Source organism: Hemitrygon akajei, chromosome 5, assembly GCF_048418815.1.
Source record: "Hemitrygon akajei chromosome 5, sHemAka1.3, whole genome shotgun sequence".
NCBI lineage: Eukaryota > Metazoa > Chordata > Chondrichthyes > Myliobatiformes > Dasyatidae > Hemitrygon > Hemitrygon akajei.
The window spans coordinates 32,399,164-32,416,075 of record NC_133128.1 but is presented as its reverse complement, the minus strand read 5'-3'; the positions used below and the strand labels follow the sequence as shown (position 1 = coordinate 32,416,075).

General features: G+C 40.2%; 1 protein-coding gene across 2 annotated transcripts in view; it reads left to right on the top strand.

The window, feature by feature from the left end:
* The first annotated feature begins 1,265 nt into the window (after positions 1-1,265).
* Positions 1,266-16,912, top strand: part of dcbld2 (discoidin, CUB and LCCL domain containing 2) — a 104,143-nt gene continuing 88,496 nt past the window's right edge. For both annotated transcript variants that reach the window (XM_073045145.1, XM_073045144.1), the window contains exons 1-3: positions 1,266-1,446; positions 15,492-15,719; positions 16,478-16,615. In XM_073045145.1, coding sequence (XP_072901246.1) covers positions 1,353-1,446; positions 15,492-15,719; positions 16,478-16,615 — 460 coding nt within the window. In that variant the 5' untranslated portion in view covers positions 1,266-1,352. The remainder of the gene's footprint in view (positions 1,447-15,491; positions 15,720-16,477; positions 16,616-16,912) is intronic.

Sequence of the window (16,912 nt, the reverse complement as noted above, 5' to 3'; positions counted from 1 at the left end):
CTACTGGAGAGACTGCAAAGGAGATTTATCAGGATGGAAAGACTTTAGTTAATGGGTAAAGCTTGTTTAACCTGGAGAGAAGGAGGCTGAAGTGTGACCTGTTTAGGTGCATACATAGGGTAGGTAATCAGAATCTTTTTTCCATTGGTAGGGGGTATCAAAAACAAAAAGGCCTGTGCTTAAGATATAGTTAATAGGGAGGAAATGGAATCAGATAAATCACTAGATTTAAGAGACACCTAGAAATGTGCTCAAATGGGTAAGGCAAGGAAGAATATGGACCTAGTGCAGGTAACTGACATTCGTGTAGATGGGCAAATGTGTTGGCATGGATGTGGTTAGCTGAAGGACCATTTTCTGTGGCTTCATGACTTCATTGTAGAGGAGTCCATATGGTGAACTCGAATGTAGTACACTAGATTAAAAGAGATTCACTGCTTCATGTGTCCTGCCGAAGGGTCTCGGCCTGAAACGTCAACTGTACTCTTTTCCATAGATGCTGCCTGGCCTGCTGAGTCCCTCCAGCATTTTGTGTGTGGCTTGGATTTCCAGCATCTGCAGATTTTCTCTTGTTCATGTGGAAAGACTACTTGCGTCCTTGGAGAGAAGAGGTAATGAAATACATGCAACACACACTAAATGCTGGAGGAACTCAGCGGCCAGGCAGCATCTATCGAAAAAAAAAGTACAGTCAACGTTTCGGGCCAAAACCCTGCTTGTAATAAGATACGTTTTGTGTCTTCTGCGGTTGACTGGGCAAGCGCCTTACGAATGGTAGACAGGCATCTTCACTCTCCTCTACCCCCCACATGTCATCGCATTTCTATCGGCTGCACACCACAAGTATAATAAAAAAAAAATTACATTGCTTAAGACGATGTATCTGAAACAAATCCAGAACATATTGTAAACTCTCAGCGGGCCAGAGAAAAGAGAAACATAATTATTGTTTCAGATGAAGGGTCTCAAACATTAACACTGATTTTTCTGTAAGGGCTACCTGGCCCGCACGTTCTCTCTTTATTTCCGTTTCCAATAGCTGCAGTTTTGTTTGAAAAGGCAAGTCCAGGTGATAAGTTCTGCACTGTCCGCTGCGTGCTGAGAGAAGGCTTGCGGGAATGGAGCCCTGTCCAGGGCAGGGCAGGGCAGGCTCCCCGCCCGTGTCCACCCTGGGGGAGTGTGTCCGGCAGGCGGGCTGCATTGTGGGATGGGCGGGCGGGAGCGGGGGAAGCGGTTGACCAATGATTGAATATGATTGAGAAGAGAGTGCGGACCCCGCGAGCGAGCGCAGACAGCCGCAGCGCGATCGCTCAACGACTCCGCCGCATTATGCCTTCCCTTCTCCTCTCGGCATGGAGGCAGGCATCGTGAGAGGAAAACACACCAGAAAGACCGGTGTCCTTCTCTGCTTGATTGCGATTTTTAGCGGCGCGATCGGCCAGAAAGGTGGGTCTTGTATAGAGCCAGCGTCCGTAAAACTCCCGGGGCTCTTCTCTCTCGTAGTTTCCAGTCGGTGAGGACACGGGGTGGGTTTCTATTGAGTTTTATTTTACTTCACTTGAGTCTATTTTGTGTACTTTCCAAAGTGTTTGGTATTTATGCACTTTTATTCCCCCCCCCCCCACCCCACCCCCAGGGAAACAGTGAAGTGTACTTTTTTGGAATAGTTGAGAGATTGAGCAAAAGCTGATGATGGGGGATGGGGCTTTTCTGAACATTTAAAGTGGTAGGATCTGTTTTCTTTTTATGGCCTACAGGCCAGTTTTCCCTTTCCAGTTCTCAAGCTTTCTGCTTCAGTCTAGTTTGTAGACGGTCAACTGGTTAAGATAATAGAGGTGTGTTACATCTGAACGGTGGCGATTTTTGAGGTTTGTGGTCAGCATGTATGAGTTAATAATTTGTCAAAGGTAATGAATCTACAACTTATCTGTACCTACTTTCCTTTTCTGTGATGTCACAGTCTGTGCACCAACTCTAGAAAACAGTTTTGAACAAGGTTTCCTGCGTTACTGCAGTGATTACATACGAGCAAAATTTTATTGATTACAAACTTACAGCGTTTTGACACCTTGAAAAAGATATGCAATGTACCATGAATATGAAAAACTTTCTTTTCATTTGAGGTAAGGAAAGGAATGCATTGTTAAACTAAATTACCCCCCAAAACTTCTTCCGACATGCTGCACAGCTAAATATGTCCATTCTGAATATAATTGTTTCTTGAATCCTACTAAGATAGCGTTTCTGTTTAAATTTTGCCCCAGGTGCACCTTTGGTGCATTGTTCTGCTGTAGAACTGGAGCAGTTGTCAATTATCAGTAATGTTTATGTCAGCCATCTTGAAAGCATGGTAACATATATGAAAGAGAAAAAAAATCTGTGTGGGTCTGACATTCAGTCCCTTGATTAACTTTGTAATAAGCAATAAAAGGATAATATTTTATACGTTGCATCTTTAAGCAGTCTATTAATTTAGCTTGTGTATTACTGCTGATTTCCTCCAGCTACCCTGTTCAGTCCAATTTGCTAAAGTTCTTGACTCCAGTTCACTAATTTTCGTTCCTATATCTGCATGTATATCTGCAGCTGTGACTTAGTGGGTAGTACAGCCGCTGTTGAGTCAGAAGGGCATTGGTTCAAATTTCCATTTCAAAGAAGTAAGCACAAAACCTAAAGCTGATTCTCCAGTGCTTTGTATGCCAAAAACTACATGCTGGAAATCGGAAATAAAAACACAACTCCTGGAAACTCGCAACAATTCAGGCAGCTTGCAAGAGAGAGTTAATGTTTATGGTCAAAAATCCGGTGTCAGTAATGTTGAATTCTGGTTGATGTCTTAAACCAAAGCACTACCTAATAAAGAAGGGCTTCAATGAAGATACTTGGTCATTATTGCTATTTCTGCTGAGCACAGCTGTTCTTCAACTTTCATATAAACGGTGACTGTGCCTCAAAAATATTTTGAGGTGTATTAGGGTGCTGTTAGGTCATGAAAGGTGTTGTGCAAATATAAAAATATATATTTTTTTAGTTTTTCTGTTATTCTGATATCTTCTCTCTGTCCAGGTTTCTTGTAAGTTCATATGTTCTTGCCACACTCCAGCTCCCACTCAGCCAATGACAGCTGCACTTGGCATTTCTAGGATCTCATCTCCACTTTTGTGCCATCAAGCTATAGCCCTCTCCTATAAACCAACTCACTCATTCTCAATCCCGACATTGCAGATAGCTGGATCAGTACAACTGCAGCTTGCTTCTCTGACACACCCGGTAAACAGGAGATACCAAAGATGCTGGAAATCCCAAGTACACATACAAGATGAGGAACTCAGCAGTTTAGGCAGCATCTATGGAGAGAAATATGGAGTTGACCTTTTGTGCTGAGACGTCAACTCTTTATTGCTCTCTGTAGATCCTGCCTGACGTGCTGAGTTTGACACAGTTGTATGTTTCAAGCCAAAAGAAACATAACCTCAACTCCTGTGTTTGACCACCTCACACTACAGCAGACATGGATTAATTATTGCAAGTCTACAGCAGATTCCATTTTCGTTGTATCTGCCATACTCTACTGCAGTGAAATTAAACTTGTATTTCATATAAACAATGGTTCCTACTCCAAAAACTTTTGACACCAACTAATCCTGAGTTGTGTGACTAAATACTTATTTTATGCAAGTTAGGATTCAGTGGCCAAGAAACTGCAGGAGTCACTAATTCAGAAAACCCTGCCAACTTTACTTGCTGTCATGTCAACTAGTTTATTGCAATTAATTTCACAACTTAAAGTAAATCGCTGACTTATTCCAAAATAGTCTTAAAAGTAAGACTTGTTCTGTGCTACAGCTCTTAAGTGGCATAAAGTTAAAAACTTTTAAGAAACATCTCCTTAAAGTCTGCTCCATATTATTTCTGATGTGCCTAGCACACTATTTTGAAAGAGCTTAGGGAACAGCTGCATTGCACTTCCTTGTGCGCAGTCTTTAAATTGCAAGAATGATTAACACAGTGGCTTAGTGTATTGAAAAGTAGTTAGCTGCATATTGCATTTGAGCAGTTGTTTTCTAATACGTTTAAAAATCTGTATGTGCAGTACATAGGCCCAAATTTTTCTTTAAATGGAGACCAAGTAATGCCTGCTATTCACTTCTGTAGATTTAATTTCCCAAGTTATTTTGTCCTGTAGGTTGCAATTAAAGTAAGATAATTTATTGTCACATCAGACTCGAAAGAAAAACTGCGGGAGTGTGGTGATGGGAATTGGTGAGTTTTGGCAGATGTGTTGATAGCAGAAAAAGACTTCTGGGGAAGGTTAAGTCCTGGCTCACTGTTTCATGTTTCCAAGTTTTAACAGAGAAAGAAAATGTAACTTTTTAAACTAGGAAATACAATAATTCAGAAACACAGGTCACTGATTTATATTAAACTGATCATAAAGTTGAATTTTTAAGCTAGACGGGAAAACATTGTTAAGATGATAAGAGAGAGATCCAACTCCTATGAGAATATCAATACCATAATACAACATATTGAATTAATTTTAATACATATCAGTGGCAGTGAAAATGTTGATACTGTCAAATATTTATTACACATCCCACAAATCCTCTTGAATGGCATCTGAAAATACATTAAAGTGGTGTGTGTGCTCTAGATTTAAAAAAATTAATCAAGCTAAGGTGGCCATCAAGCAAATGAGTAGGAAAGGTATTTCAAGGCTACCAATGGTAGAGAAGTTGAAATGCCATTTTGAATATGCTAGGTGCATTGCATTGCTAACAGTGGAGCATTACATGTTTTGAAACCACATCCGAATTATGTTAGGAACCATGCAAATAATATTCTATATCATATGTGTGTAAGAGTGCTTCACACATTATTGATTAAGTGTCAGATTGCATATTTGCCATAGATATGCTCTGAATCTGCTAGATTATTATTCTTTGTTTTGAGTACAAAATCTTAATGTTTTCTACTGAATCTTTATTTAGAAAGCAGAGAGTAACACTCATTATGTAACCCAAGAACATACACCCTATTATTGTGAGCTGTCACTGACCAAAAAAAGATGGTGCTTGTCACATCAACATTAATGTTCATTCATCTAATATGCTTTGATTTTCATACCATTATGGCATTCAGCTTAAATTCAGCATTTTTGGGGGAATCATATTCATGCGGGGCCTAACAGGATTTAATTTAAAAAAAACAAAAACTGCAGATGCTGGAAATATTTGGTAGGTCAGGCTGCATCTGCATGTGGTGAGAAAAACTGAATGAATGTTTAAGGTTAATAACCTTTCTTCAAAACTGGGCTATTCCCAGTAGAGACAAAAACAAATGTTCAAATGTAAAGTGGAGGTGAAAGCCAGGAGATGTAATAGAGCAAGAACAACAAAGGTCAAAACTGCATTGATAAGAGTTAAATTGTCATAAAGGATGGGAATAGACCTTTTGACCTAAATGTCTGCACTGACCATCAAACACCCAATTACGCTAATCCCAGTTTTTACTCTACTCACAATCCCATCGACTCCTATTCGATTCAACTGCCCACAAAGGGCAAGTTACAGCGGTCAATTAACTAATAGAATAATCTCAAATTACTGGAGGGAAGTGGGGTAGGCGCTAGAAATCCAGAAATAAAATGTTGGTTCTGCTTGTTGCATGAAATTAGTAAATTGTCCAACAGAATGTAATATGGCTCCTTAGAAAATGGGATGTTCTCTATTGAGCTACTTTGGAACAGAGTCCTGTGAAGAGGATAGAGATCAGAATGGGAGTAATATAGAAAGTTAATATGGCAGCCAATTTGAAGCTCAGGGTCATGTTTGCAGTTGGCAAGTGATCATCTTATCTTAAATAAGATGAGAGCTCCGTACAGGTCATTGTAATACACACAAGTATGGTTCAGAGATTTCTGATATTGATCTGATCGAAATAATATCTTCCCAGATATAAGCACAGACTCAAACCTAAATCATCTAAAGGGAACAAAGTTTTTCAAAGTTCAAAGTAACCTTTATTATCAGAGTAGATATATGTCACCACATACAACACTGAGATTCATTTTTCTGCGGGTTTATTTGGCAGATTTATAGAAAAGTAACTATAACAGGATCAATGTAAGATCAACCAGATGACAACAAACTGCAAATGCAAATATAAATAAATAGCAATAAATAACATGAGCATAAAATAACGAGTTAAAGAGTCCTTATTATGATCTCATTGATTGTGGGTATATCTCAATAGATGGGCAAGTCAATGTTGTAATTCCCTTTGTTCAAGAGCCTGATGGTTGATAGGTAGTAACTGTTCTTGAACCTGCTGGTGCGAGTCCTGAGACACTTGTTCCTTCTACTTGATGGCAGCAGTGAGACAAGAACATGGCCTGGGTGGCCATCTTCTTATCCTGTCCACGGACAGTCTATACATGGCCCAGCCAGAACTGGACACATTTTTGTGCCTTGTTGTTGAATTCGGCAAGATCTGCAACAGTACGGGTTTCCTCTAGCAATGGGCATCGCAGGAGATGTTGCATAGTTTTTGGCTCAGTTCCACATTCACAAGTTGTCAGGCTGGTTGTATATCCCCATTTGCTCAGTGACACCTTTGAACGGGCTACACCAGTCCTAAGTCTGTTAAAGCACTTCCAGGTTGTCCAGTTGCAATTAGCTCCTGGGAGAAGGCTTTCATCCGGTGGAATTTCCATCATTGGGGATTGTCTGAGACTGGCAAGCCGGTCTTTCCACAAGGTGATTCAGGCTTCAGATGGGGTTGATTATAATGGAACACTGTTCATGAAGCTCTTCATTGACTTTAGGCGGCTGGGTGTAGGTGTATAACCATGTAGAGGGTGCCTCCCATCTGATGTTTGACGTTCTTTCTTGCTGGCTACTGTTCCTCTATCAGAAGGAGTGATGCCAGGATATATAGGCTGTTGGTGTTTGTTGTTTTTAAACAACCTGCGATAAGTCAGTGAGGATCTCTGATGGGTGGATGCTTTCCTGCAACAGGATTTTGTATAGATGTGCTCAATGGTTGGGAGAGATTTACCTGTGATGTACTTGGCCGAATCCACTACTTTTTGTAGGATTTTGCATTCAAAGGCATTGGTGTTTCCATACCAGGCCATGTTATATTTATTTAAAGAAAATCATGAGAGAAGCCATATCTTGAAATTCCATTCAATATTCATTGTTAATATTAGGCTATGGGAAACACAGGTTAGGCAACAATGGTAAATTAATAAATTGAAGAGATGTAGTCCATCTACTTGTAGAGGCCAGTGAGGAACAGCATTAAAAACTGGCAGGCGGAAACAAAGTTAAGCAGGAAGAAAGCATGTTATCTAAAGTCATTGGAGGAAAGTAGATTCAGAGCAAGGAAGAGGAATGCAGACAGTGATAGTGATCCACATTATTTCTTTAGACTTGGAAGAGCAGGTCAATAATGATAAAACTTCTCTGCCTAGCTCTCCTGTGGCCAGTAGATGTTGGATTAGTAATTTGTCTGCCTCTGAAGCTGTCTGCCATTGCTGCTTTGTTATTCAATATTCTAATACTCTCCTAGTTGACCATCTCCCCCCCCCCCTGTAATCCATGTGTAAATGCCTGCTCGTTCACATCCAATCTCCATCACATGACCATTGTATGTTGCTTTGCTTTCTTGCCTCAGTTTTAAAATTCATATCCTTTGTTCAAGTCCCTAATGGTGTTCACCTCTCTCCCAAGACTAGTTGAACCCTACGACCTTTGCAATTACAGACATTTTATGTGTCCCCAATTTCCTTTGCTCCTTCATTCGTGGTTAATGCTTCAACTGCCAATCCCTAAATTTAGAAAACCTCTTCCTTAATATCTTTAATGTTACTTTTAAAACGTTCCTTTTCAACCAGTCTTTTAGAGAAATATATTTTCATGTTTCAGGTTAGCCACTTTTGTTCAGTATCACTTGTAACAGGCTCCTTGAAACTTGCTACTATATAAAGTATGGTATTTTGCCATTGTTTAATCATGATTAAAATGCACACTATCTGTTTTGTAACCCAGCCAACTTTTCCATTCATTCAGTGGGATTTCTGGGGTGGGGTGGTGAAATACATCTACAATAAGCATCACTGGGTTCAATAACACCCGGAGAATAGCAAGAGAACAAATTTAGGGTTGTGAATGGTGACATATATGTACTTTGATAATATATTTACTTTGACAATAACTATTGTAATTCTAAAATGACAGTAATTTTTTTGCTTCAGGTTAGATGTTTAGCTCTTTCAAGTATCATATGGGCTATGTTTGGAATTTGGGCAGGAATAAGTATCTGCCTTAAACATCATTTTAACACAGTTACAATTATAAGACCATCAGATATAGGAGCAGAATTAGTACATTTGGACCATCGAGTCTGCTCCACCATTTCATTATGGCTGGTCCATTTTCCCTCTCAGCCCCAATCTCCTCATATTAAAGTCTTTATATGAAATACTGAAGCAACTTATTAAACAGCACATGGCATTTTATTAAATGTGCTATTGCATTCAAAGGGATAGTTTGTAGCTGCCATCTTTTATAAAGAGCTACCTCGTAGCTTGTGAGAACAGACACATTATTCATTTGTCTTCAGAGAAACAGCACCAGAATTGCCATTGCTTGAAAACACTAGCACTTCCTAAAGTATTAAGCATCCTTGTGCTAAGTTTTTATCATGCAGCTGACATGAAGTAATTGTTTGAGGAGGCTATCAGTGAAGTCAGTTACAGGACATGACTGTTCCTTGAACAGCAGATTGAGCCTGATGTGCCCTGGAGCATGGAATGTTTCTCTGGCTTGTGGTGATTTGTTCTTCACAGCCAACAACTGAACAAAGTGATGCACCAGGCTGCTCCAGGGAACCCTTATTGAAAGGTTGTACTATCCTGGAAGTAGACAAGTTCACCTATCCTGAGACTAAATTTTCATGTGCAGTTTACATAAGTCAGCCACAGGACTGATAAAGCCAATGTGGATATCAACAGACTATGGGCAAGTTTGTGGAAATGTGATGGAATCAGATAACTAGCAACACTGAATGTCTACAAAACTATTTCATTGTTAGGATGTACAAACGTAAAATCTCAATGGTGAACAGATGCCACACTTCAAATATTAATTACTTCCAAATGAGCTCCCTGAGGAATCTAATGAAAGCTCCAAGCATTTGAATACTGATTTTGATAGATGAGCATGCTATGTCACCAGGATCGCAAGTTATTAACTGCCAAAATAAAATGAAGGGAAGCTTCATTAGGACAGTCAAAAGAAACGTATCATGGACTCCCCATTTAAAAAAAAAATTATCTTTGAATTATTTCAACATTGACTGTGAAGTTGGGAGATGCGGCAGTGATGGTGGGGGGTGGGGGTCAAGGAAGGGAGAGGGGAGTAATATTGCTCATTATATTTTCCTTTGGAAAAGCCTTAGTCACACTGAATGTAGAAGGAGAGTTGCTGAGGCTGAGCAGATGCAGAATTAGCACAGATTTGTGTGATGCCTTTGTTTGTTCTGTGAATCATGCAACCAAAATCTGCATTTCTTGCTTAATAATTCATAAATGGTTCAAAGTACGAATTGGCCTGATCATCATGTCATCCTTCAGGGCAAGCAAAAGCAAATTTTATATGATTGACTATCATGCAATGAAAATATTTCATTGTTTGATCGGTGGTCTTAGAAAAGACAGTGGAATAAATCATCAAGATTATACATACTGTTAGATTCGCATATGCCAATTTTCTAAATAGTATCAGGCTTGTTAAATGAAGATACTTATTGATGATCTAAGGTCCAACTAGTTTTCTTTCTGACATTCTGGTAATATGGCAACAATAATGGGGGTAGGGGTTTAAATCATTTAGCAGTCTATTAAGGCAACTACAACACATAAATGTTAAGAGGAAAACTATGTAGCACTAATGTTTGTTCCCTGTGCACGTACCACATTTACAAAAGCAAGTTATATTTTAATGTTCCATGGAATTATCAAACAAAGCAAAATTACCCTAATCTGCAAAAGCTTGGTAGCTCTTATGGGAAAGGCAGGTAAGTAGAGAGGAGAAGCCAAGTCTACATTGAGCTCAGTTGGGAAGCAGCCAGAATCAAAGGAATACAGATGTTCCAGAGAGTTATGGACATGGAGTCTACCGAGCATGGCAAGAGACAAAGAGGGATTAGAAAACACAAATGAAATAATGTAAATCATTTACCTGGCAAGTAATGTACATTGATGACCACAAGGTCTGGTTTAATGTGTCATAAATGGGCGCCATCTCTGGTTGGCTGCCTGTGACTAATGGTGTTCCTTGGGTCAGTATTAGGACTGTGCTTTTCACATTGTTTGTCAGTGATTTGGATAATAGAATTGATGGCTTTGTGGCAAAGTTTGCAGATGATACAAAGATAGGTGGAGGAAGCAATGTGATTGCAGCAGGACTTAGACAAATTGGAAGAATGGGCAAAAAATGGCAGATGGAATACATGTTGGGAAACGTACGATAACACATTTTGGTAAAATGAACAATAGTGTGGACTATTATCTAAATGGGGAGAAGGTTCAAACATCAGAGGTGCAGAGGGACTTAGGAGTCCTCATGCAAGACTCCCAGAAGGTTAATTTACAGGTTGAGTCTGTGGTAAAGAAAGCAAATGCAATGTTAACATTTATTTCAAGGGGAATAGAATATAAAAGCAAGTAGATTATGTTGAGCCTTTATAAATAGACACTAGTCAGGCCATGCTTAGAGTATTGTCAACAGTTTTGGGCCCCATATCTCAGAAAGGATGTGTTGACATTGGAGAGAGTCCAGAGGAGGTTCACAAGGATGATTCCGGGAATGAAAGGGTTAACATATAAGGAGGATTTGGCAGTTTTGGATCTGTACTCACTGGAATTTAGAATAATGCAGGGGTATCTCATTGAAACCTACCAAATGTTGAAAGGACTAGATAGTTGGATGTTTCCAGTGGTGGGGGTATCCAGAACTAGAGGGCACAGGCTCAAAATTGAGGGGTGACTCTTAAGAACAGAGGTAAGGAGGAATTTTTTTAGCCAGAAGAGTAGTAAATCTTTGGCATTCTCTGCTACAGACTGTGGTGGAGGTCAAGTCTTGCATATATCTAAGGTGGAAATTGATTGTTTCCTGATTGGTCAGGCATCAAAGGATATGGCGAGAAGGCAGGTGTATGGGGTTGGGAGGGATCTGGGATCAGTCATGATAGAATGACGGAACAGACTCGACGGGATGAATGGCCTAGTTCTGCTCCTGTGCTTTGTGGTCTAATAGTTCAAAGTACAAATTAGCTTGATTGCAGTCAGGTTAAGCAAAAGCAAATTCTATATGATTGCTATCATGCAATGTAAATGTTTGGGTTGGTGATCAGATTCTTGTACAAATGGCTCATATGCAGTTGTACCTCATCATGGTCCTTACACTTCATTTGCATGTCTGTACTGCTCTTTCTCTGTCGTTGCAACACCAGAATCTGATTCTGCATTCTGTTTGCAGCAGAAAATATTCCAGGTGGAGCAGGAACAAAGTTCTTCATAGCATCTCAGTACACAGGACAATTCTAAACCAATACTATAAATACAGCCAATAGGCCATTTGAAAATAAAATTGCGTATTTTTCAATTGAATTACTAATAACCACTTCCACCACCTTACCACCAGGTCACTCCGATAACTTGCATTATTGCACATTTTATTATTACATCTCCAGATTCATGTGGAATTTACCCCTTTCAAATCATTGTGTTCTAGTTCTTTGGTTGACAATGTGAAATAGGATGCTGCATCTCATATTGTCTAACCCTGCAGACTTAAAAACAGCACTTATCACATCTGTCAACCTAATTAATCCACAGAGTATAATTCATTGATCACTTGTGTCTTTCCAGTAGCTCATATGCCTTTTCAGTAGCTGCAATATCACTTTAATCCATCAGTGAGATGAATACTACAGTATTCCAAGTAATGTTGTACCAATGATTTACAAACTAGCAGCATGCTCTTACTATTTTCGCTTAGAATGACTTTTTAATGCATCTCAGGAACAGATACATTATGCTCACCACGACTGAGACTTTTGTAACATGACCTCCAGTTTATCAGAAATCAGCACACTCATGCACATTCTTTAAATATTACATCCCTCTGATCTTTATGCCCCCATTTAAAACTGGCATTTGTCTACACTGACTATCTATATGTCAGCCCAGTCGACATGTTTATACTGATTCACTTACAGCTTATTCTTTTAAGCTCTGCAGCCTGGTGTCTGTATCTGAATGGAATTCCCTGTGAGACAGCCCCCATGCAGACAGCTGTATCATCACCACCATCATTCACTGCTGACTGGGTACAAAAGTAATTGTTGCCTATGTACTGTTGCCATTCTTTTATATTTTACCCATTCTGGTACAGGAAATGCTATAATTTGGTGCATGAATGAACTGTGTCGATTTTGTAAATACCTAAGGTGATGCTGCTTATTTATAAGGTAGTGTCATTTTAGCTAGTGTCTGTAAGCAGCGTTCATAAGTCCCGCAAGATTTCAGCAGGTTTTTATTTTTTTCAATGTGGAATTACTGTAAAGGCCAGCAGATTTTGTTGATCAATAATGGTCCTTGAGTTGGTGGTGTACTTCTCAATCAAAATTGGATTTATTATCACTATATGACATGAAATTTGTTGTTTCATGGTGGAGGGAAAGAGGTTCTTTCTGAATCATTGAGTGTGTGTCTTCAGGCTCCTGTAGCTCCTGCCTGTTGAAAGTGATGAGAAAAGAACACGTCCAGGATGGCCAGGGTGCTTAGTGATGGATGCCACTTTCTTCCATCAGCAATCCTTGAAGTGCTCTGTGTTGATTGACAAGATGTCATAACTGATCTGTGTTTACTGTAGTCTCCCATTGAGGATGTCGAGCTCCAGCTGCAGCAGACTATGCAAGGGCCCAGCTTTTGAAGTTTGGTGATTGGGGCAGAATTTGTTTTGTCCATGCAGGAGGATTTCTTAAATCAATATGCAGAGTCCATCAAGAGGAGGAGTTGTAAAGGATCTGGTGTTAGGTAATGAGCCTGGCTGTATAATTGACCTTTCAGTGGGAGAACAATTAGGGAACAGTGATCACATCTCCTTAAATTTTAAGATAGGTATAAATCAGGATAAGTATGGACCTTGCAGGAGAGTATTAGGTTGGAGCAAGGAAAATTACGAGATATTAGACAGGAACTATTGAGAGTTAATGATAACAGGTGTTTTTAAGCAAGTCCACTTCTGACATATGGAGAGTGTTCAACAGTCAACTGCACAGAGTACCGGACAGGTATGTTCCAGTACGAAGGAAGGACAAGATGGCTAGGTCGGGATTGTGGATGTCAAGAGAGTAAGAAGAAAAATGGAACACATGCAAAGCTTAGGAAGCTAAAATCAAGCAGAGCCCTTGATAATGATAAAGAAACTCTTGATCACCACAGTACCAGCCCTCAGCACACTGCAAATTTCCTGATCCTTTCAGGGCATCTGATTTGGGACACTCTCATCCATGGAGATCTTGGAAGAAGTTAGTGATGGCCATGGCATATTGAGATCAGAAGGTGAATCTGTGAATATGGTCCAGTCCACTGATTCAAAGCATATTAGATGCTTCTGCAGCTCCCTTAACCATACCTTCACAGTTCTCATGACTGGTGCTGTGGTCTTCAATCACTGCCTATGTTTCTGGAGACAGTCTTGTCCCTTGATATCTTTTATAAACCTACTGACTCTCATAGCTATCATGACTCTTCTAATATATGTTCTCTTCTAATATTTGATTATCTGTGCACTTGTAATACTACTGTGACACTGTAGTTTCCTTTGGAATCAATAAAGTATCTATCTATCTATACGTCTTCCCACCCTGCTACTGGTAAAAATACTGTTTCTTCTTCTTAGTTTCTCCATCTCCGCTGCATCTGTTCTCAGAACTTCTGAGATGTCATCCTTCATCATAGAACAGGATTTCCCTCCATCTATCATCGATGCTGCTCTCACCCACATCTCTCTTTCCCACACTTTATCTTCTGCCATCATTCTATCTTCCTGCCACCTTAATAGGGATAAAATTCCCTTTGTTCTTACCTAGCACTCCATGAGCCTCTGCATCTAGCACATCATTGCCCATAACTTCAGACACCTTTAACAGGATTCTCTCACTAAAAGCACCCCCCCCCCCCCCACACTCACCACTTTCACAGGAATTACTCTCTAATGTGACTCTATGAATACTTGTCCCTCTCCACTGATTTCCTTTGTGGAACTTATCCCTGCAAGTAGGACAAGTGCTGTACCTGCCCCTTCACCACCATTCAGGCTCCAAATAGCCCTTTCATGTGAGGAAACATTTCACCTGCAAGTCTGTCAGGGTCATCTACTATATCCTACACTCCCGGTATGGTTTCCTCTGCGGCATTGAGCTCTGCTTTGCCAAGCACCTTTGCTCTGTCTGCCATGACAGGCAGGATTTCCCAATAGCCTTCCCATTCCTATTCTGACATGTATGCCCATGGCGTTCTCTACTACCAAGAAGAGGCCACTTCTCAGTTTGAAGGAGCAACACCTTATATTCTGTCTGAGCAGCCTCCAACCTGATGAACAGTGATTTCTCTAATTTCTGGTAATTTCACCTCCCTCTCCTCTCATTTTCTATTCTCCATTTTGGCTCCCCTCTTACCCCTTCTCTTTTCATCTGCCAGTCACCTTACTCTGGTGTCCTCCCTCCTTCCCCTTCTTCAATGGTCCACTTTCCTCTCCTATCAGGGTCCTCCTTCGTCAGTCCTTTACCTCCTCCACCTTTCACCTCCCAGCTTCTCACTTCATCCCCTTCCCCACCCATTCACCATCCCCCTTACCTGGTTTCACCTATCACTTACCAGGTTGTATTACTTCCCCCCCCCCCCCCCCCACCCGAAACTTCATATTCTGGTCTCTTCTCCTTTCCTTCCTTTTCGGTCCCGCTGAAAGGTCTCAGCCTAAAATGTGGACTCTCCTCAGACGCTGCCTGATCTGCTGAGTTCTTCCAACATTTTGTGTGTGTTGTTTTTCTTAGTTTGTCTCATTATGCTTTTGTAGCATAGGAAGTTTACATTATATCCCACTGAGGGGGGACTCTCGCAGTGATATTGACAGATGAATTAAGCGAAACTGGGGGTAAACCTTAAGGGAAGAGTGCTATCACTGAGCAAGACTGACAAATGCTCTTGGTGCAATGAGAGGATATGTCAGCATCTGTTTCACTGCTTGATGCTGAGAATTTCATGTGATGCTATGTTGCATTCATTGCTCTCCCACTGATGACCTCCAAACCTGACAAAATATTAATCTACTGAGGTAGCTTTTACTGCATGATGTGTTGATTTCCTATATTTTGCAATTTGATTGTTAGAACATTTAATGTTTGTTTCTTTTCAGGTGATGGTTGTGGACACACTGTTCTTGGACCAGAGAGTGGAACATTTGCATCAATAAATTATCCAGAGACATATCCCAATAACACTGTTTGTGTCTGGGAGATTCGTGTACAGCCCAATCAGAGAATTATTTTTAAGTTTGGAGACTTTGACATTGAAGACTCAACCTCTTGTCATTTGAGTTACCTAAGGCTTTACAATGGGATTGGCTCAGGCCGAAGTGAAATTGGTAAGTAAAATGTAACCTGTTAATGCTTGACTAATATTAAGAGTAACTTCTGCACTCTTGATGGTGCTCCTGTAGAAATTGGTTAAAATGGGGCTGGGCTGAGGGGAAGTTACGTTCACCTCAATCTCCTCAGGTAGTAAAGATGCTGCTGTGCTTCCTTGACCAAGGAGGTGATGTAGTGGCATCTGCACCAGACTTTGAGGCAAGTAGTCCCGGATTCAGATTCGGCCGGCTCCTTGCTCACTTTCCATCTGTGCTGGGTTGAGCATTGAGCTAGCAACTCAGCCCTCATTAAAAAAAAAACAAATACTAAAAGAAATGGCAAGGTTGCTGCCCGATCCACCACAAGGCAGGAAGAGGAGCAACAATCTGCAGTATAAGGTGTGTTTAACAATTGTGAGTTCAGAATGCCTGAGCGGGTAAGAAATTGGAATCACTTCAAAACTAAGAATAACTCTTGCAGAAGGAAGTCAATAATTTTGGGAATAGAACGAGAGAGATAGTGGTTTGGAAAAAATTAGTGACCTCTTGCATAACTTGTATTCATTTGTATCATGAGCGTTTGGATATTTCCGTGAGTTGTCTTTTAAACTAAACTAAGCTTCAGACTTGAGTAATATAATAAAATAATTTCTATATAAATTTCTGATCTTTGCAGCTATAAAATTGAAAACATCTTCCTTTTGTATTTTGCCTGAAATGTAATGCAGTATCTTTGTTTGCAAAAGCTTTTTATTCATCTCTTGTTGACTTTCCAGGTAAATACTGTGGACCTGGATTTCAGAGGGAAAAGGTTATAGAATCAGAGAGCAATGAAGTCACTGTTCAGTTTATGAGTGGGACTCATATTTCTGGTCGAGGGTTCCTCGTATCTTACTCTACGTCAAATGAATCAGGTATTTTAGGTGTATTTTGTATTTTCCTGCTTGAACCATCTTCCGGACTGATTTATTACACTTGTGTTCTCAATCATGATAGTTTGTGTGACAAATTGCCAGCACAGAATCTTCCAGGGACTAAGAGTTTTAGTCAGAAACATCATTCAGTTAACTATTAGATGTCAAGAATGGTGAGATTTGAATTGTTCAAAAAAGCACCCGAATTTTACTTCACTCAGCCTGGGGTGGAGTTCCCATCTTTATGGGTTTATACTATGACTTGCTGTCCGTGGAGAACAAGGTTCTCAAGTTCGG